The sequence below is a fragment of the Podarcis filfolensis genome (genome assembly GCF_964270895.1).
Source record: "Podarcis filfolensis genome assembly, chromosome: 3".
NCBI lineage: Eukaryota > Metazoa > Chordata > Lepidosauria > Squamata > Lacertidae > Podarcis > Podarcis filfolensis.
In genome coordinates this window covers 65,479,446-65,493,702 of record NC_139606.1, presented here as the reverse complement: position 1 = coordinate 65,493,702, position 14,257 = coordinate 65,479,446, and the positions used below count along the sequence as shown (strand labels likewise).

At 42.7% G+C, this 14,257-nt stretch overlaps 1 protein-coding gene across 9 annotated transcripts in view; it reads right to left on the bottom strand.

Annotated features, from left to right (window-relative positions):
- SASH1 (SAM and SH3 domain containing 1) overlaps positions 1-14,257 on the bottom strand; it is a 540,145-nt gene that overhangs the window by 129,470 nt on the left and 396,418 nt on the right. For 3 of the 9 annotated variants that reach the window (XR_014546724.1, XM_083607938.1, XM_083607943.1), the window contains exon 1: positions 535-1,339. The exons of the other annotated variants lie outside the window; for them this stretch is intronic. Coding sequence is in view for 2 of the 3 variants with exons in the window: in XM_083607938.1 (XP_083464064.1) it covers positions 535-630 (96 nt within the window). In the remaining variant the exon portion in view is untranslated. Of the gene's footprint in view, positions 1-534; positions 1,340-14,257 lie in introns of those variants that run through there. 9 annotated transcript variants of the gene reach the window in all.

The following is a 14,257-nucleotide window of genomic DNA, read 5'->3' as shown; positions in this document are numbered from 1 at the left end:
TACCACTGAAATTAAATCCCCAAGGATACCTGACTGATTATAAGCAGGCACATTGCTCATAATCATATTCAGAAACCGTGATTGGGCTGAGATGAAAGTGATCGTCCAAAAAGCCAAAAACAGCACCACCTCAACATTCAATTCTTCCAACAAATGGAGACCTAAGCCTAAAGAATAGCCGGGACAAGCAAACCAACAGGGAGCACAATAGTAAAGCAGGTGCTTGTAATGTAATGTTGATTTCATCTGACTAACTTTTTACAACAGGTGCTATTCAAAGGGGGGGGGGAGGCAATTTGGGTCGTAAAGGGCTCACGACTTAGCACAGGCTCAAGAAACCCCATTGGATCCTTCTCCGTAAACAACCCGTGGATTCCTTTCTTAAGTTTTGCTCCGCAAAAGAGGAACTTTTGCACTGAGTCGCCCCAAGAATGACTTTCAGGAGATGTCAAAGCCACCAGCCTCACAGCCAAGGCTGGGTAGCTTTCGAGCCCCCTCTCCACTTCTCCCAATCCTCCCAAACCAGTCACTCACCAGTATCCCCATGACATCCGTCCAGAGTCTGGAGAAACTCTCGGGCATGCTGCTGTCCTCCTGGGGTTCGGCGCCGGCGGCTTGTTCCTCCTCCATAGTCGCCTCCTCGGAAAGCAAAGCTCAAGGCGCGCTCCCCACCGGACCGAGACTCTAGCCAAGGGCGACGCTGCCCGCCTCACGCCCCGCCGCCGGCTCAAGCCCTGCGCTCAAGCCAGACCCGCCGCCGCCGCCCGGCTACTCCATCATGCCGCCTCTGCCTTCGCCTTCCCGCCAGGCTCCAGCCCCAGAAGAGAGCAGAGGAGGCGACCGACGCTTCCCTCCTGCAGCTCCTTCCCGGGCTCAACTCTTGGCACGTCTAGAAACTGCCATGCCCCGCACAAACTTTGCCTGCTTGGAGCGGTGAGCAACAGGGTGGCAAAGCAAAGCTGGCCGTGACCACCTTTCCCTCGCGCAGGGGTGCTCCAGAGAGTCGCGGTCGCCTCTTTGGGGAGAGGGAATCGCTTCCCACAGGCACAAAATACATCTGGCACCAAAGGAGGTCTTTCGGTAAGGTTCCCCCTCCTCAAATCAGGAGCCAGCGCTGAGTTTTCAGTTCGTAGGTAACTCTAATTCTCTGCCTCCCCCCTTTCCCTCTACATGGGCTCTCCCATCTCCACATGACTGCTCTCTCTGTCTCTCTCCAGAGAAAAGAGCTTTTAGCAACAAAAGGTGCTCTGATGTCAGCCCCTTCGCATGGCAATGAGCCCCAGACAGGCGAACAAATCGCCTGTTGAAAGAGCAGCCTCGCTGAAGGTTCTGGCCGACTGGCCCAAGTTCTCCAGTCGCACCACGCAGACACGCACTTAACACACTCGCCACTCAACAGGGCTAATGTTTAAGCCAACCCAGCTTCCCGCAAGGATTTCAGGAATGCCCTCTTTAAGGTTTCCTTTCCTCCTCCTTTTAGGAACCCTTTTACTTGAGTCTGGCAGCCTAAATTTCCACCCACCTCTGTCAGAAAAACAAGCTCTTGAAACTTAGGCTGAAAGCCTTGCACTTTTTTTCTGTGTGCCCACCATGATATTGGCTTGGTTTCTTTACACACGCACATTCTGTAGCAGGGTCTCTTATGTTTCAGCATCCCAGCAAACTAGCAAGTCTCCTTGAGAAATAATAGTGCATGTTTTTGGAGCAATTTTTTTTACTTTACAATATAAAATTTTATATTTATAAAATTATATTTATATTTATATTTATAAAATTACAATAAAGGTAATTTTATACTTTGATCAGAGGTAAAGCTGTACTGCGAATCACAACTTTCTGATGTTTGTGGCTGTATCATCATCATCATCATATGTGTGATACATGCGAACATGTATGCACACTAAAGTTGTACTTGAAACATTTTAGGTGCGTGCCTAAATGCAATGAGTAGCTTATGCATATGTTTTTGATAGTAGTGCTATCAAGCTCATAGCAGCTGGCTCTGCCTCCACCAGCACACCTGACTTCTGTGCACTGGAAAGCATGTGTGTATATTTACATTTGTATGTAGATGCCAATGCACGTAGGCTCTAATCACATATAAGTGAAGCCTAAACATGCTGTGGGAGGGTCACTATGCACATGTGCCATGCACATGTAAGCGGGGGGGGGGGGAGAGAGAGAGAATCAGCCAACATTATAATGATATGCACATTCCCCTAATGTAGGAATGTCTGCATAAGGCCTGAGAAGTGGCGCAAAGTAGAGCACGCACACAGATGTTTTATGTTAAGACTAAGTCATCCCCCATCTCATTTGTGACATCTGCTTCTACTACTTACTATAATGGACTAGCACCCACCATCATATGCGTTACTACGGTTTCTCCTACGGGAGCTGGGAATGCAGAATGGTAGCCTGGAGAGGGGACTCACAACATGATGACACAAATCTACATATAGGTAATATGTCTAAGTCAGTAATTACTATTCATATACATTCAGAAGTTTTATTCATTCCTTGGGAAGGTGACTTTTCCAGCTTGAATTGTTCAACCAGGACTCAAACAATAAGGTTTTAGGTACATACAGTATATGAATTGACAGTATATGTCGCTAACAGAAAAGTCACCACATTACCATGATCCAGTGTTAACAACTGGGAAGATATTGTCCACCCAGCTTTAGTTCTTGTGTTCTGAAGTCATGTAACACAGGGTTGTTGTGAGGATATGAGGAACAGAAAACCATATACACCACCTTGAGCTCCGTTGAGGAAAAGGTGGTATATAAATGTAATAAATAAATATAAAACCCCCCTCAGTACTCATTCGCCACAAGCAAAACACTATACTCATGAACATGCCTGTTCACAGAAGCTATTTGAAAGACAAATATTTCTGGGGCCCAACTACATCAAAGAATGTGTCTTCTCTCCCATGATTAATTAATTTTCCTCTTAATGTGCATTTCCTTAAGCATTTACCCTGGGACAATATAGACTGAATACAGCTCAGTCAATAGTGCATGCGACTCTTAATCTCAAGGTTGTGGGTTCAAGCCCCAAGTTGGGCAAAACATTCCTGCATGGCAGGGGGTTGGACTAGATGACCCTTGTGATTACTTCCAACTCTGCAATTCTATGAATACAGTGGGACCTCTGGTTAAGAACTTAATTCGTTCCGGAGGTCCGTTCTTAACCTGAAACTGTTCTTAACGTGAGGTACCCCTTTAGCTAATGGGACCTCCCGCCGCTTCCGTGCGACTTCTGTTCTTATCCTGAAGTAAAGTTCTTAACCCAAGGTACTACCTCCGGGTTAGAGGAGTCTGTAACCTGAAGCGTTTGTAACCCGAAGCGTTTGTAACCCGAGGTACCACAGTGGCTTCGGTCCTTACAGCCACAGCAGGCTTTGTAACTGTCCAACAGTTTGACTTTACCCCTGAAGGTAAACTCTTCCATTGTCTCCCAAGACAGATAGATGCCAACAACAATAACAACGTGTTCAAGAAAACTCATAGTGGATTTTGTGAATGAGCCAACAGAACCAACAAAGGTGGTGGTGGTTGAAGAACCCCACAATTACTTGTTTGTGCAGACCAGGGTGGCAAACAAAGCCCCAATGAAAATGTTCAGAGGGAGGAAGAAAAGAAACTATTGTTAAACACAGCTACTTTATAATACAGAGGGCTTCAGAAATTACACAAGTGAAGCAAACAAGCCAAACACCCCAATTCCTAACCATGTTTATTTGGCTTCCAAGCAATTATGCTTAGGATAGCAGCCTAACGATAGCAACATTTTATTCACTTATTTTTCTCTCCCTTTTTCTGGAGGGGCAGCCATGTCAGTCTCTTACAGGAAAAAAACAACAGTCCTGTGGCACTTTTAAGACTAACAACATTATCATGGCATAAACTTTCATGGATTCACACCCACTCTGTCAGATGCATAAACTGAAATCCCTTTCTGGTGAATTATAGCCACACAAATGCCTTAGGAAGGGGGAGTGTGATGATCTATTATGCAATTTTTAAAAACAGTTGTTTATGGAAGCAAACAGTTCTTTATAAATAAAATATCTCCCAGGCTACATGGGAGAGGGATTTTTTAGGTTATGGTTTGACATTAGACAGAATTCAGACACATTATGCTAAACTACTGTGGTATGGTCAGTCTCTACTTCCTGTCTCAACTCCCACCCAAGACTCAAAATATCTGGATGTTTACACATAGTTCTACCATTTGCATTTCAATTAAATGGTCATCAGTAGGCGTTGACACTAAACAAACACTTAATCTAATCAGGAAGTTTGCACTTTCTAAAGCTGATGTTTCAGATATACAGTGAACTTCACAGAATTACAAGGAATAGCACTGTGAGTTCTTTTACATGAGCAAAATATACCCACTGTTCTTTCCTTGCTGATCTGGTCCTTCCATTGCTGCTAACACTCTTAACTGTTTTATACTCTGGGCAGTCTTTTAAAAGCAGCCACTCACATGTATAATGCAGACAAAAGCCAAAAATTGTACATGGACATGCCATTCATAAATGATACTATGCACACAAGTGAGGAAGCAAGTGCATGGTGTGGAGTGACATGTGTTGTTCTCTAATTCAGTACCAAACAGAACACAATTTCTCCAACCCTGTCCATTTATTGTTTCCCGCCACTTAAGCATTTCTTCCCTCTGACACTTAAAGTGCGGTCCTATGCTTCTTTGGAGGATATATGTATGGCGAGCCTCTCTGTTACCTTGCACCAGCACCCTCCTCATCCTATCAGCCATCATCCTGTAATGGTGTGGCTATGTAGCTCTGCACAAGACTGAGGCAGCAAAACTGCCACTGTACAAATGTACAACACAAAGCTTTGCATGACTAAGCAGTGGTCAGAAGCATGTCAGAAGCATGTACTGTGGGAGAAACATATTAGTCACCATTCTATCAATATTATCAAGCCTAGGGCCCCTCTTTGTGGTAGTTCCAACACTGCACCCAGAAAACATAACTGTAATTCAAAACTCAGTAATTTACTACATGACAAGCACCAGGGAATTTCTATCAGCATACACACTACACTGAGTGCTTAGAAGCCCCTTGAGACAGCACGCGGCCACTCCACCCTGCAGATGAGTCAGGTAAACAGGCTGGATCCCAAATAACAGGAAGGGGGTCATCATAATACAAGCATCTTTGCCAGACAGTATCTAGCCCAGACTTGCTGAAGCATGCTCAGCATGGAAAACCTTTCTGCTTCTGGCAACTTTCAGGCTGGCTGTAGAGTACTTGCCAAAACACAGGACAATCAGAAAGAAAGTTGAACGCTTATATCAGGAGTGTTCTGCTATACACAGGAGTGTATAGCTATTATGGGCAAAAGAGAGCTACACTAAAAAACAAAAAGAGAACTACACTTGAAAACAAAAAGAGAAGAGAAGCATCTTGCTTTCCTGTGGTGATTGTTGTTTTGATGTCATTGATATGCACTCTTAACTGGAGCTGGGCACTTTATGTAGTTTACCTTAAAGAATAGACCAAAGTAAAGCATTAGTCCAAAGCAGGCATAGGCAAACTCGGCCCTCCAAATGTTTTGGGACTACAACTCCCATCATCCCTAACCACTGGTCCTATTAGCTAGGGATGATGGAAGTTGTAATCCCCAAACCTCTGGAGGGCTGAGTTTGCTTATACCTGTCCAAAGAATCTGCATTAAACTCTTTCCACTTAGGCATATACAGGATGCTATGTTCACACAATGCTGATTTCTGCAAGCCAGAAAGGCTTACAGTTCACAAAACTTTCACTGCAAGGAGCAGTTCATCAAGCAGAAAATCCAGATATTTCTGTCTGTAAATATGGTCAATGTGGCATTCCTGAATTATGTTTGGGTTCCTTTGTAACTCAAGAAGTGTAATATCTATGAGGGACACACTTATTCATTTATTCCGTAGGATTTTAAACTGATATAACTGAATATTTTAGTATTATATGTGTGGCACTAAAAATCAAATATATATTGTATCAATCTATACAGCTATTTATTGTTTTATCTTTTTGTAAACCACTTTGATTATTTTTAATATACAATCTCAAGTAGAGTATAAATCTTGTGAAATAAATAAATAATAATAATAAACATTTCTGGGCCTCCTCTTGCCTGCTGCATTTCTATTTTCCCTTCCTGACCCAGTTTCAACATGCCCCAGTTCCAATTCTTCAGGATTGGCTAACAGGTCCAGGAAAGGTATATCTTGTTCCTGTCCTGTCTTCCAGAGGTACTTTCCCTACACATGGCAGCCTCTACATCTGCTACCTTTAAGTGAGGCTGTGCTTTGAGATTTGTTTGCTGTTTCCTGTATCCGTCTGTTTTAGAAACCAGCCTCTGGTACTCCCTGCCCAGCTTTGATTGTCTGAAGCCTACTCTGCAAAGTGAGAAGGCTAGTTTGCCTCCCAGAGTTGTGCTGAACTCGACCTCCCCCTCCTAATTCCCTCCTATGCCTAGCTCCTTCTTGTGCGTATGGTGTGCATGTTAGCTAAATAACCCAAACCACAAACTAATTCCTTTACACCAAATAAATGCATATAGTTACCAAGCTACCCTTGTGGATATTAACTACTGCCCAGCTATTCTCCATTGAAGTCTTAGATGTGTATAGCTTGATTCTCTGGGGCGGGTGACACTCAGTTTTTAATACCTGTGTATTAAGTTACTGGATACGTCTGCCAAAAAGTACTATTGCCGGCACTAAAAATCCTAATTCACAAGACTCATTGAATGCATGTATACAAAGCTCATTTCTGCAGAGGAGGCTTGGTACTATCACTCTTCTTTCACACGTTGAAAGTGACTTGTTTGAGCTAAGCAGTAAAATTACTGCAGAAGAAGGAACTGAAACTAGATCTACCAGGAAGTAGTCCAACAGTCTATTCTATGGATTACATGAATACTCATTGGTATTTGCATTTATTATAGGATTTGCACGGTGGTGGCTTATTAAATTTCTATACCATTTCATCTGAGGAGCATAGGGCTGTTTGGAATATAAAAACACAAAAATACAAACCATAATGACAAACAAAACCATGAACAAGTTGCCAATGAAAAAATAGCATTAAACACAGATAGTATTAAACATAATGAAGAGAAATTACTTATCAGTTCTATTAGAGATGCTGGAATTACAGTACTTAGAAACATACTACATGCCATTTTATACCATGTAACACATATCAGAGGCTAAGAAGCCTTCAGCCCAAACACAAAAACGAGCAGCTTGTATTCCATCTGTGGAAAGCAGTTACCCAAGAAGAACTTTTTGTGTGTGCATACATATACATATTTTAAACCATTCCATTTCACAAACAACAAAAGTCAACTGCTAACCAAAAGTGCACTGCAAACCTATGCTCACTTTAAATCTACAGATCAGAAAGAGAAGGTGTGCCAGAGACAAAATGCCGTCATCTCACAATATTTAGCCAACTCTAAACATAGACCCCTAGGACTGTATCAATCTTTCTGAGTCAGAAGGAAAAAGGAAAGGATCATATCCTTTTGTCCTGCACACATGTTCACAACAATAGCCTCATGTCCTGTGGACCTCTGATAATACATGACTTATGCAGTAAGAGAACTTAAAAGCCACTCCCATTACTACACAACAACTTTCTAAGCAAAAATCAAACCTGAGTTTTAATCCCAATGTCTTAAACATAGTTTCTGTTTTCTCTAGTTCTGTTTTCCCAAGTCTTGGTGGGCTACAAGCACCACCACCTTCCTCTTTATAGCTGGTTTTTATAACCCTCCAAGCTCTCCCATGTATCTTGCATTGAGTCTTCATGACAGGTTCCCAACAAAGCACTGCTTGCAATAAAAGAGTAATCTTAAAAACACACTTATTCAGAAGTTAGTTCTGCTGAAGACCATATGGCATATTCAAGAGTAACCACATTGATGACAAACGAGTAGATAACTCATAACAGCACAAAATGAATATGGAAGGCTTCTTGTTTGCAGAAAAGTGGTGGTGGGCAAAATACAAATTAAATCATAAATAATGAAAAAAAGCCAGAGACAGATAGGAGGAGAAATGGCAGCAAGGACATATCAGAAAATAAATGCAATAGCTGATAAAATTCCATTCCCGTTTTTTGTGCCCCCTTTCACTCAAGTGGATACATTTTCCTGGGGAGATAGTAAAGATCTACAAAACAAGGACAAGGTTAACTTCCAAGTGTCACAATCTTCATGTACTAATCTAATAGTGCAATCCTATGCATGCTGACTCAGTTAAATTCCCATATTAAAGTGCATAGAATTGCAGCCTACATATGCCAGTCTAAACAGAGGAAACTGCACCAGCCTGAACAAGAACAAAATCAAAACAAATTATTTATAATTATTGTTCTGCTTCAATTTATCTATTTGTCTTAAATTCCACTTCACCAAGCCACAAAGATTTACTGGTTACTGCCAACACATTTAACATATTAATAACACAACATGCAGCACTAGACAGTAGTTCAATATTTCTAATCTAATTGTCTGCCAGTTACATCTGTTTCTGGATTAGGATTAATCATCTGGGCCTCTGTTTCCCTTCTTGCCTTGTTTAATGTGAAGAAGAAATAAATGACCGTCTTCCCGAGGACAAATGTGGACTGTTTGCCAATAACAAAATACAGTAACTTGGTATAGAAATTCCAAACGGAAACTAGTATTTTCCTGTTGCAAAAAATTGTTAAGAAAATAAATGCCCTGGGGGGTTTTTTATGAAAAAAACAGCAGGAACTATTTGAATTTAAATTTATTTGCAGTTATGTGAGGTTTTTACTGCCATATTCTTTCCAAGAGCAACTTTTTTAATTGATTGTACAGTGAATAGAATACACTTGAAAACTATCAGTTTTTTGATACATGTATTATACCTGAAACTGGTTTAATCCAAGCTTCTTCTAGTGACTTTAATAATTTCTAGGTCTTCATCTATTGTTCACAATCAAGTGCATAAGGCAGCAATCCTAACCCCCTATTTTTGCTGCTGGAGAGGGTTAGGCTATAGTAGGGTGTTCTTGTCCACTGGCCTCCACCAGTGAAGAAGTATTCTCTGCGGTGATGGAAAGCACTGTAGATTGATTACCACCAACTGTAGCCAGCAGAAGGTCCTGAAATAATGTTTTACAGGGCTGTGATTCTGCTAGATCCCATGATGTGGGCCCCTCAGCTGTATGAGCCTGGAACTGCTGCAACAAATTTGATACCCACCACTCATAGGGCTTTGGATCTGGCAGCTGATCCGCTGCTCTGCTGCTCCTAGCAACAGTGATTGCTCTATCCAACAAAGAAAAATCAAGAGCAATTCATAGAGTGTATCTGTCTGTCTACCTTTGTATGGCAACACGGAAAGTTTGTGATATTGTACCATGAACACGAACAGACAGTCTAATTCCTTCAAACTTTAGGAAGCAGAAGGAGACTTCTTTCCTTGTGTGCAGACCAATGTCATGACACCAAAAGAGAGATTCTTCCCTTTCATAAATCAAAGAAGAATTACAGGTTTCATGTCCTAAAAATATTGAAGGTAGGGATTTGGAATGGGGTATAGTTTTAAAAAGCAGCTGCTTCCATTTAGGACAGCTCAGCTGGAAAGTAAATGTGCCTGTCAAACAATAATTAAAGTGAGAAGAGGCCTTATATCACTAACTGTGGATTTTCAGGACTCACCAATCAACTTACTCGATTTTTTTAAAAAGAGACAGAAAGGCAAGTGAATACAGGCTTAAGCACTCCTCAGAACGTATCTTCAAGCTATTCTCTCAATTAATATTTTGAGGAGTTACTGAAGAGAAGGATTATTATTATGGGGGAAGGATGAGCGGGAGGAATTTTTCTCTCCACGACCAGTGAAACGCATCAGTGATAATACAAAAGCTTTTCAAGTTCTGTTAAGATGCATTTCTAGGGAAGTTTTTTTTTTAAAGTTTGACCTTCAAGGGTAGACTGTTGCTATCTTTTTTTAAAGCACTCCCATCCCCCAAAACGCACAAAACTTTGCATCTGTTGCAAGTACTGGCTCAATAATCACATTTAATTAAAGAAGGCAGTTTTTACCTAATTTATGGAACATTCTTTTTGTCATGATATGCTTGGTGGAAACTAATTTGATGTGTTGCTGTTCAAAGGTTATTGGCATATTCTTTCAGCATTTAAGCACACACCAATTTTTTTTTTTAATTGGTTATATAAGCTTTATATGACGTACAGTCAACCCTGACATCCAGTTAAGCTTCCACATGCATATCATTTGCTGGATTAGGAACTGTGGCTGGCATCCCACTGCCCCCAAACCAGCTGCAGTGGCAGGCTCCCTTTTGGATGCTTAGGTGAGAAAGGCCACAACTTCAGCTTCAAGTGTGCCTATATACTTGCACAGATGCCTGGGTGGTGGGGTTAGACTATGGGTTATTTAAGCCCACGCCATCTCTCATTTAGTGTCTTTGGCTTATCTGTACCCACTCCCCCCACCCTTTATTCCAGGGGTCGACAACCTAAGGCCCATGGGCCACAAGCGGCCCACAGGGGTTGTTTTACCGGCCCACGATCCACCCCCGAACCGAGCTGCCCGCTCGGCAAGTCCCCATGCGCTGTGCTAAACCGGCGCAGCACGGTGCGGGGACCCACTTTCGCGGCGCAGGAAATCGCGTCTGCGCAGATGCTGGAAATCGCAGGCGGGAGTGCTCACGTGATCTGGCCCACGGAGGGGGCTCTGTGCCAGTGAACCGGCCCAGGCAAGGTAAACCTTGCCAACCCCTGCTTTATTCAATATAGGCATTTTCTGATCACTGTCTGGGAATGAGTAGGCATTTTTCCCCATCAGCTGACTGGCCTTGGTGCCTCCCCCCTCTTCCCACTATGTACTCATTGGGTGGTGGGTGTACTTAACAGATTTCAGTCATTAAATTGATTAAATTGACATATTCAAATGTAGGTGTGGGAAAGTCATTCGGTAGTTAAGGTTTGATGAGCACTCTTAGGCACCTTTAAGAGTGAAGCTCAAGAAAAGTGGTAAGGAAAACACAACCCCATGATATCCTATGGCAGATCTGCTGTTATATTAATCAATGTAGCCCAGATCACCCAACCTTTGTGTCTTACCACCTTATTACATTGTGTGGTGGCAAATCTGATGGACATCCAAATGCCAATGTTGCCTGCCTATACTTAATTACATTCAAATGTACAGTCAGATTGGCACCTTCACCCACATTGTAGTGCAATTAGACATGTTTCTTGTAAAATCACAAACACACAACAGCAGCAGCAGCAGCAACAACTGAGGCTCTTTACGTCTTAACTGTGCTTGTAATATGCTATTCTTTGCATGAATAATACAGAAAACTAAAACTATTAAAATTTCTCCCCTCAAAACCCCAGTCCAAAATATATCAGAAAGGAATTAACAGTTCAGTCCTATTGAAGTCTTCTCAGAAGTAAGTTCTCTTCTGTTTAATAAGAATAACTTCTTAGCAAGTGTTTTGGATTGGATCCCAAGTATACCTTGGAAACTGAAAACAATAAACCATTACACTTACTAGGGAATAGGAAGCAAGTCTCATTAAACTCAGTAGGATTCATTTCCCAGCAAACATGCATAGGATTAGACTGCCAACTGACTTGCCCTTTCAATGGCTTCGCCCCAGGAAAAGTCATGGCACTTAGGTACCGGTAAGTAGGGTTAAGATTGCCTCTAAGACTAAAGCCCGCTGATTTCAATAACGCTTACTTTTGAGTAGACATGTTAGCTGAATTAGACTACAGCAGTGGTTTTCAGCCTTGAATGATGGTCAGGGGTGCTGCAGGCAACGCTGGCCTCTGTCCCTCTCTCCTTCCCTCCCTCCCTCCTCTGATGCTCTCTTGCATTTCTGCCTCCCAAAGGCTTGCACAGCTGTTTGTTGCAGCAGCCCTGGCTACAAGCTCCCCAAGCGATTGGTGCCTTTGGGACTGCTCAGGGGGTGCTGGTTACCAGGAACTAAGGCAGCCTCAGAGCAAGCAAGCAAGCAAGCAGGCTGGCGAGGGAGTCCAGGCAGCCAGTCTGCCAGCCCTTGCTGCTGGGAATGGACAGTCAAGTCCCAGGCTCCTGTGGGGCAGTGTGAAGAGATACTTCTCTTTGGGGTGGGGTGTGCAGCTCAGAGACCAGGGCAGCGGCTGCCCGGAGGACTCCCAAGGAGAGGGGAGAGGAAGCTACAGGAACACTTCACAAGGGAGGGTGTTTGAAAAAGGGTAAGAGGCTGCCATCTCTGCAGGCAAGGGGTGACACAACTGGGCTCCTGAGCCCCACAGGGGTGCCGCAGAAAGAATGTAGTTGGTCAAGGGAGTCGTGGACCCCAAAAGGTTGAAAACCCCTTGGCTACAGTATCTCAGTGCTGTGCAGTGAAAAATGAGGACAAAAATGGGGATAGCAACTATATTTTTTAAACTAGAAACTTCTGTTTACAAGGCGGATGTTTTTCCTGGAATTGGCTTCTCCTATTTGAGAGGCTTCCTAACCAATGTAGGAGAATTGCTTGCATCTGAAATATACCAGTTCCCAAAATAGTGTGTAAATATTTGATATTCTTAGAACACAGGCAATGTGGAGAATATGCAGTCATTTCATATGCTCTCATTTAGAACTGACTGCCATATTAATGAATCAAAAGGTCTGATTTTTTTTATTGCTGCAGCTCCAACTGATGATAAAAATCTGTATGCATGATGTACACAAATCTGTGTGACCCTCAGGAAAGCTCACAAAGCTGGTTGAAAAGAGGCAACATTTATATAAGAACATCTGGAATAATAATTTTATGATACACATTGTTCTTAATATCTTATGCATATCTATTTCAAGTGGAATCTGCAACAAAATGCTGCCCTGGGTTCCTTTGGGAGGCAGATCATGATTTAAATTTAATGCAGTGGTACCTCAGGATGTGAACAGGATCCGTTCCGGAGCCCCATTTGCATCCTGAACAGAACGTAAGACGCGTCAGCGCATCTGGCCGCTTCCGTGCATGCGTGTGACATCATTTTGACCGTCTGCGCATGCGCGAGCGACAAAACTTCTGGGTCGCCACGGAGCGCAACCCGAAAATACTTATCCTGAAGCATATTTATCCCAAGGTATGACTGTAAATGATGATTAATAAGTATGGCACTGAGATGTGCTCCTCTTCAAGGTTCAAGGCTATCCCCTTCTCTAAGATACTCATTTCCACTCTTCCCATTTTTCCTATCCCAACAGATACTCAGCATTCTGTGGCCACTGAGCAAGGTCATTTCTCCCTAGGTTGTTTGGGTTAAAGTTTTGTTTATTTTGCTGCTTGGGTTTCTTCTCCCTAAAGGTTTAGGTTTTTTTTCTGGAACCCTGGGTTTTCCCTTGTTTCTCAGCGATCCTGCTTTGGCTACAATCCTGTCAACACTCAACTATAAGACTGATATTGAAGGAAGAGTGCCTGCACCTCTGAATTTACTGCTGCACCACCAAATTACTCAAATTCACAGAAGGCTATAAATGACTACTAGTCATGAGGGCTATGAACTATGTCCAGTATCAGAGGAAGTATACCTCTCTGAATATCAGTTGCTGGAGGAGCATAAACAGGACAGAGCTATTGTACTCACATCCTGGGGCTTCCCAAAGGTATCTACTTGGCCACAGTGAGAATATAGACCTTTGGTCTGATCCAATAGGGCTCTAAGTCACTGGGATTACTCATCAAATTTGCAGATGACACCAAAGTGAGAGGGGGTAGCCAATGCTGCAGAAGACAGAATCATGATTCAAGATGACCTTAACAGATTGGAGAACTGGGCCAAAACTAACAAAATGAATTTCAACAGGGACAAGTGTAAGGTTCTGCACTTAAGCAGGAAAAGCCACCTGCACAAATATAAGGTGGAGGACACCTGGCTTGCCAATAGTACATGTGAAAAGGATATAGGGGTCTTAGTAGACCACAAACTTAACATGAGTAAAAAATGTGATGCAGCAGCAAAACAAAGTGAATGCTATTCTAGGCTGCATCAACAGAAGTATAGTGTCCTGGTCAAGGGAAGTAATGGTACCACTCTACTCTGTCTTTGTCAGACCACATCTGGAGTACTGTATCCAGTTCTGGGTACCTCAATTTAAGAAGGATATTGACAAGTTGGAACACGTGCAGAAGAGGGTGAATGTTTGAGGGAGTTGGATATGTTTAGCCTGGAAAAGA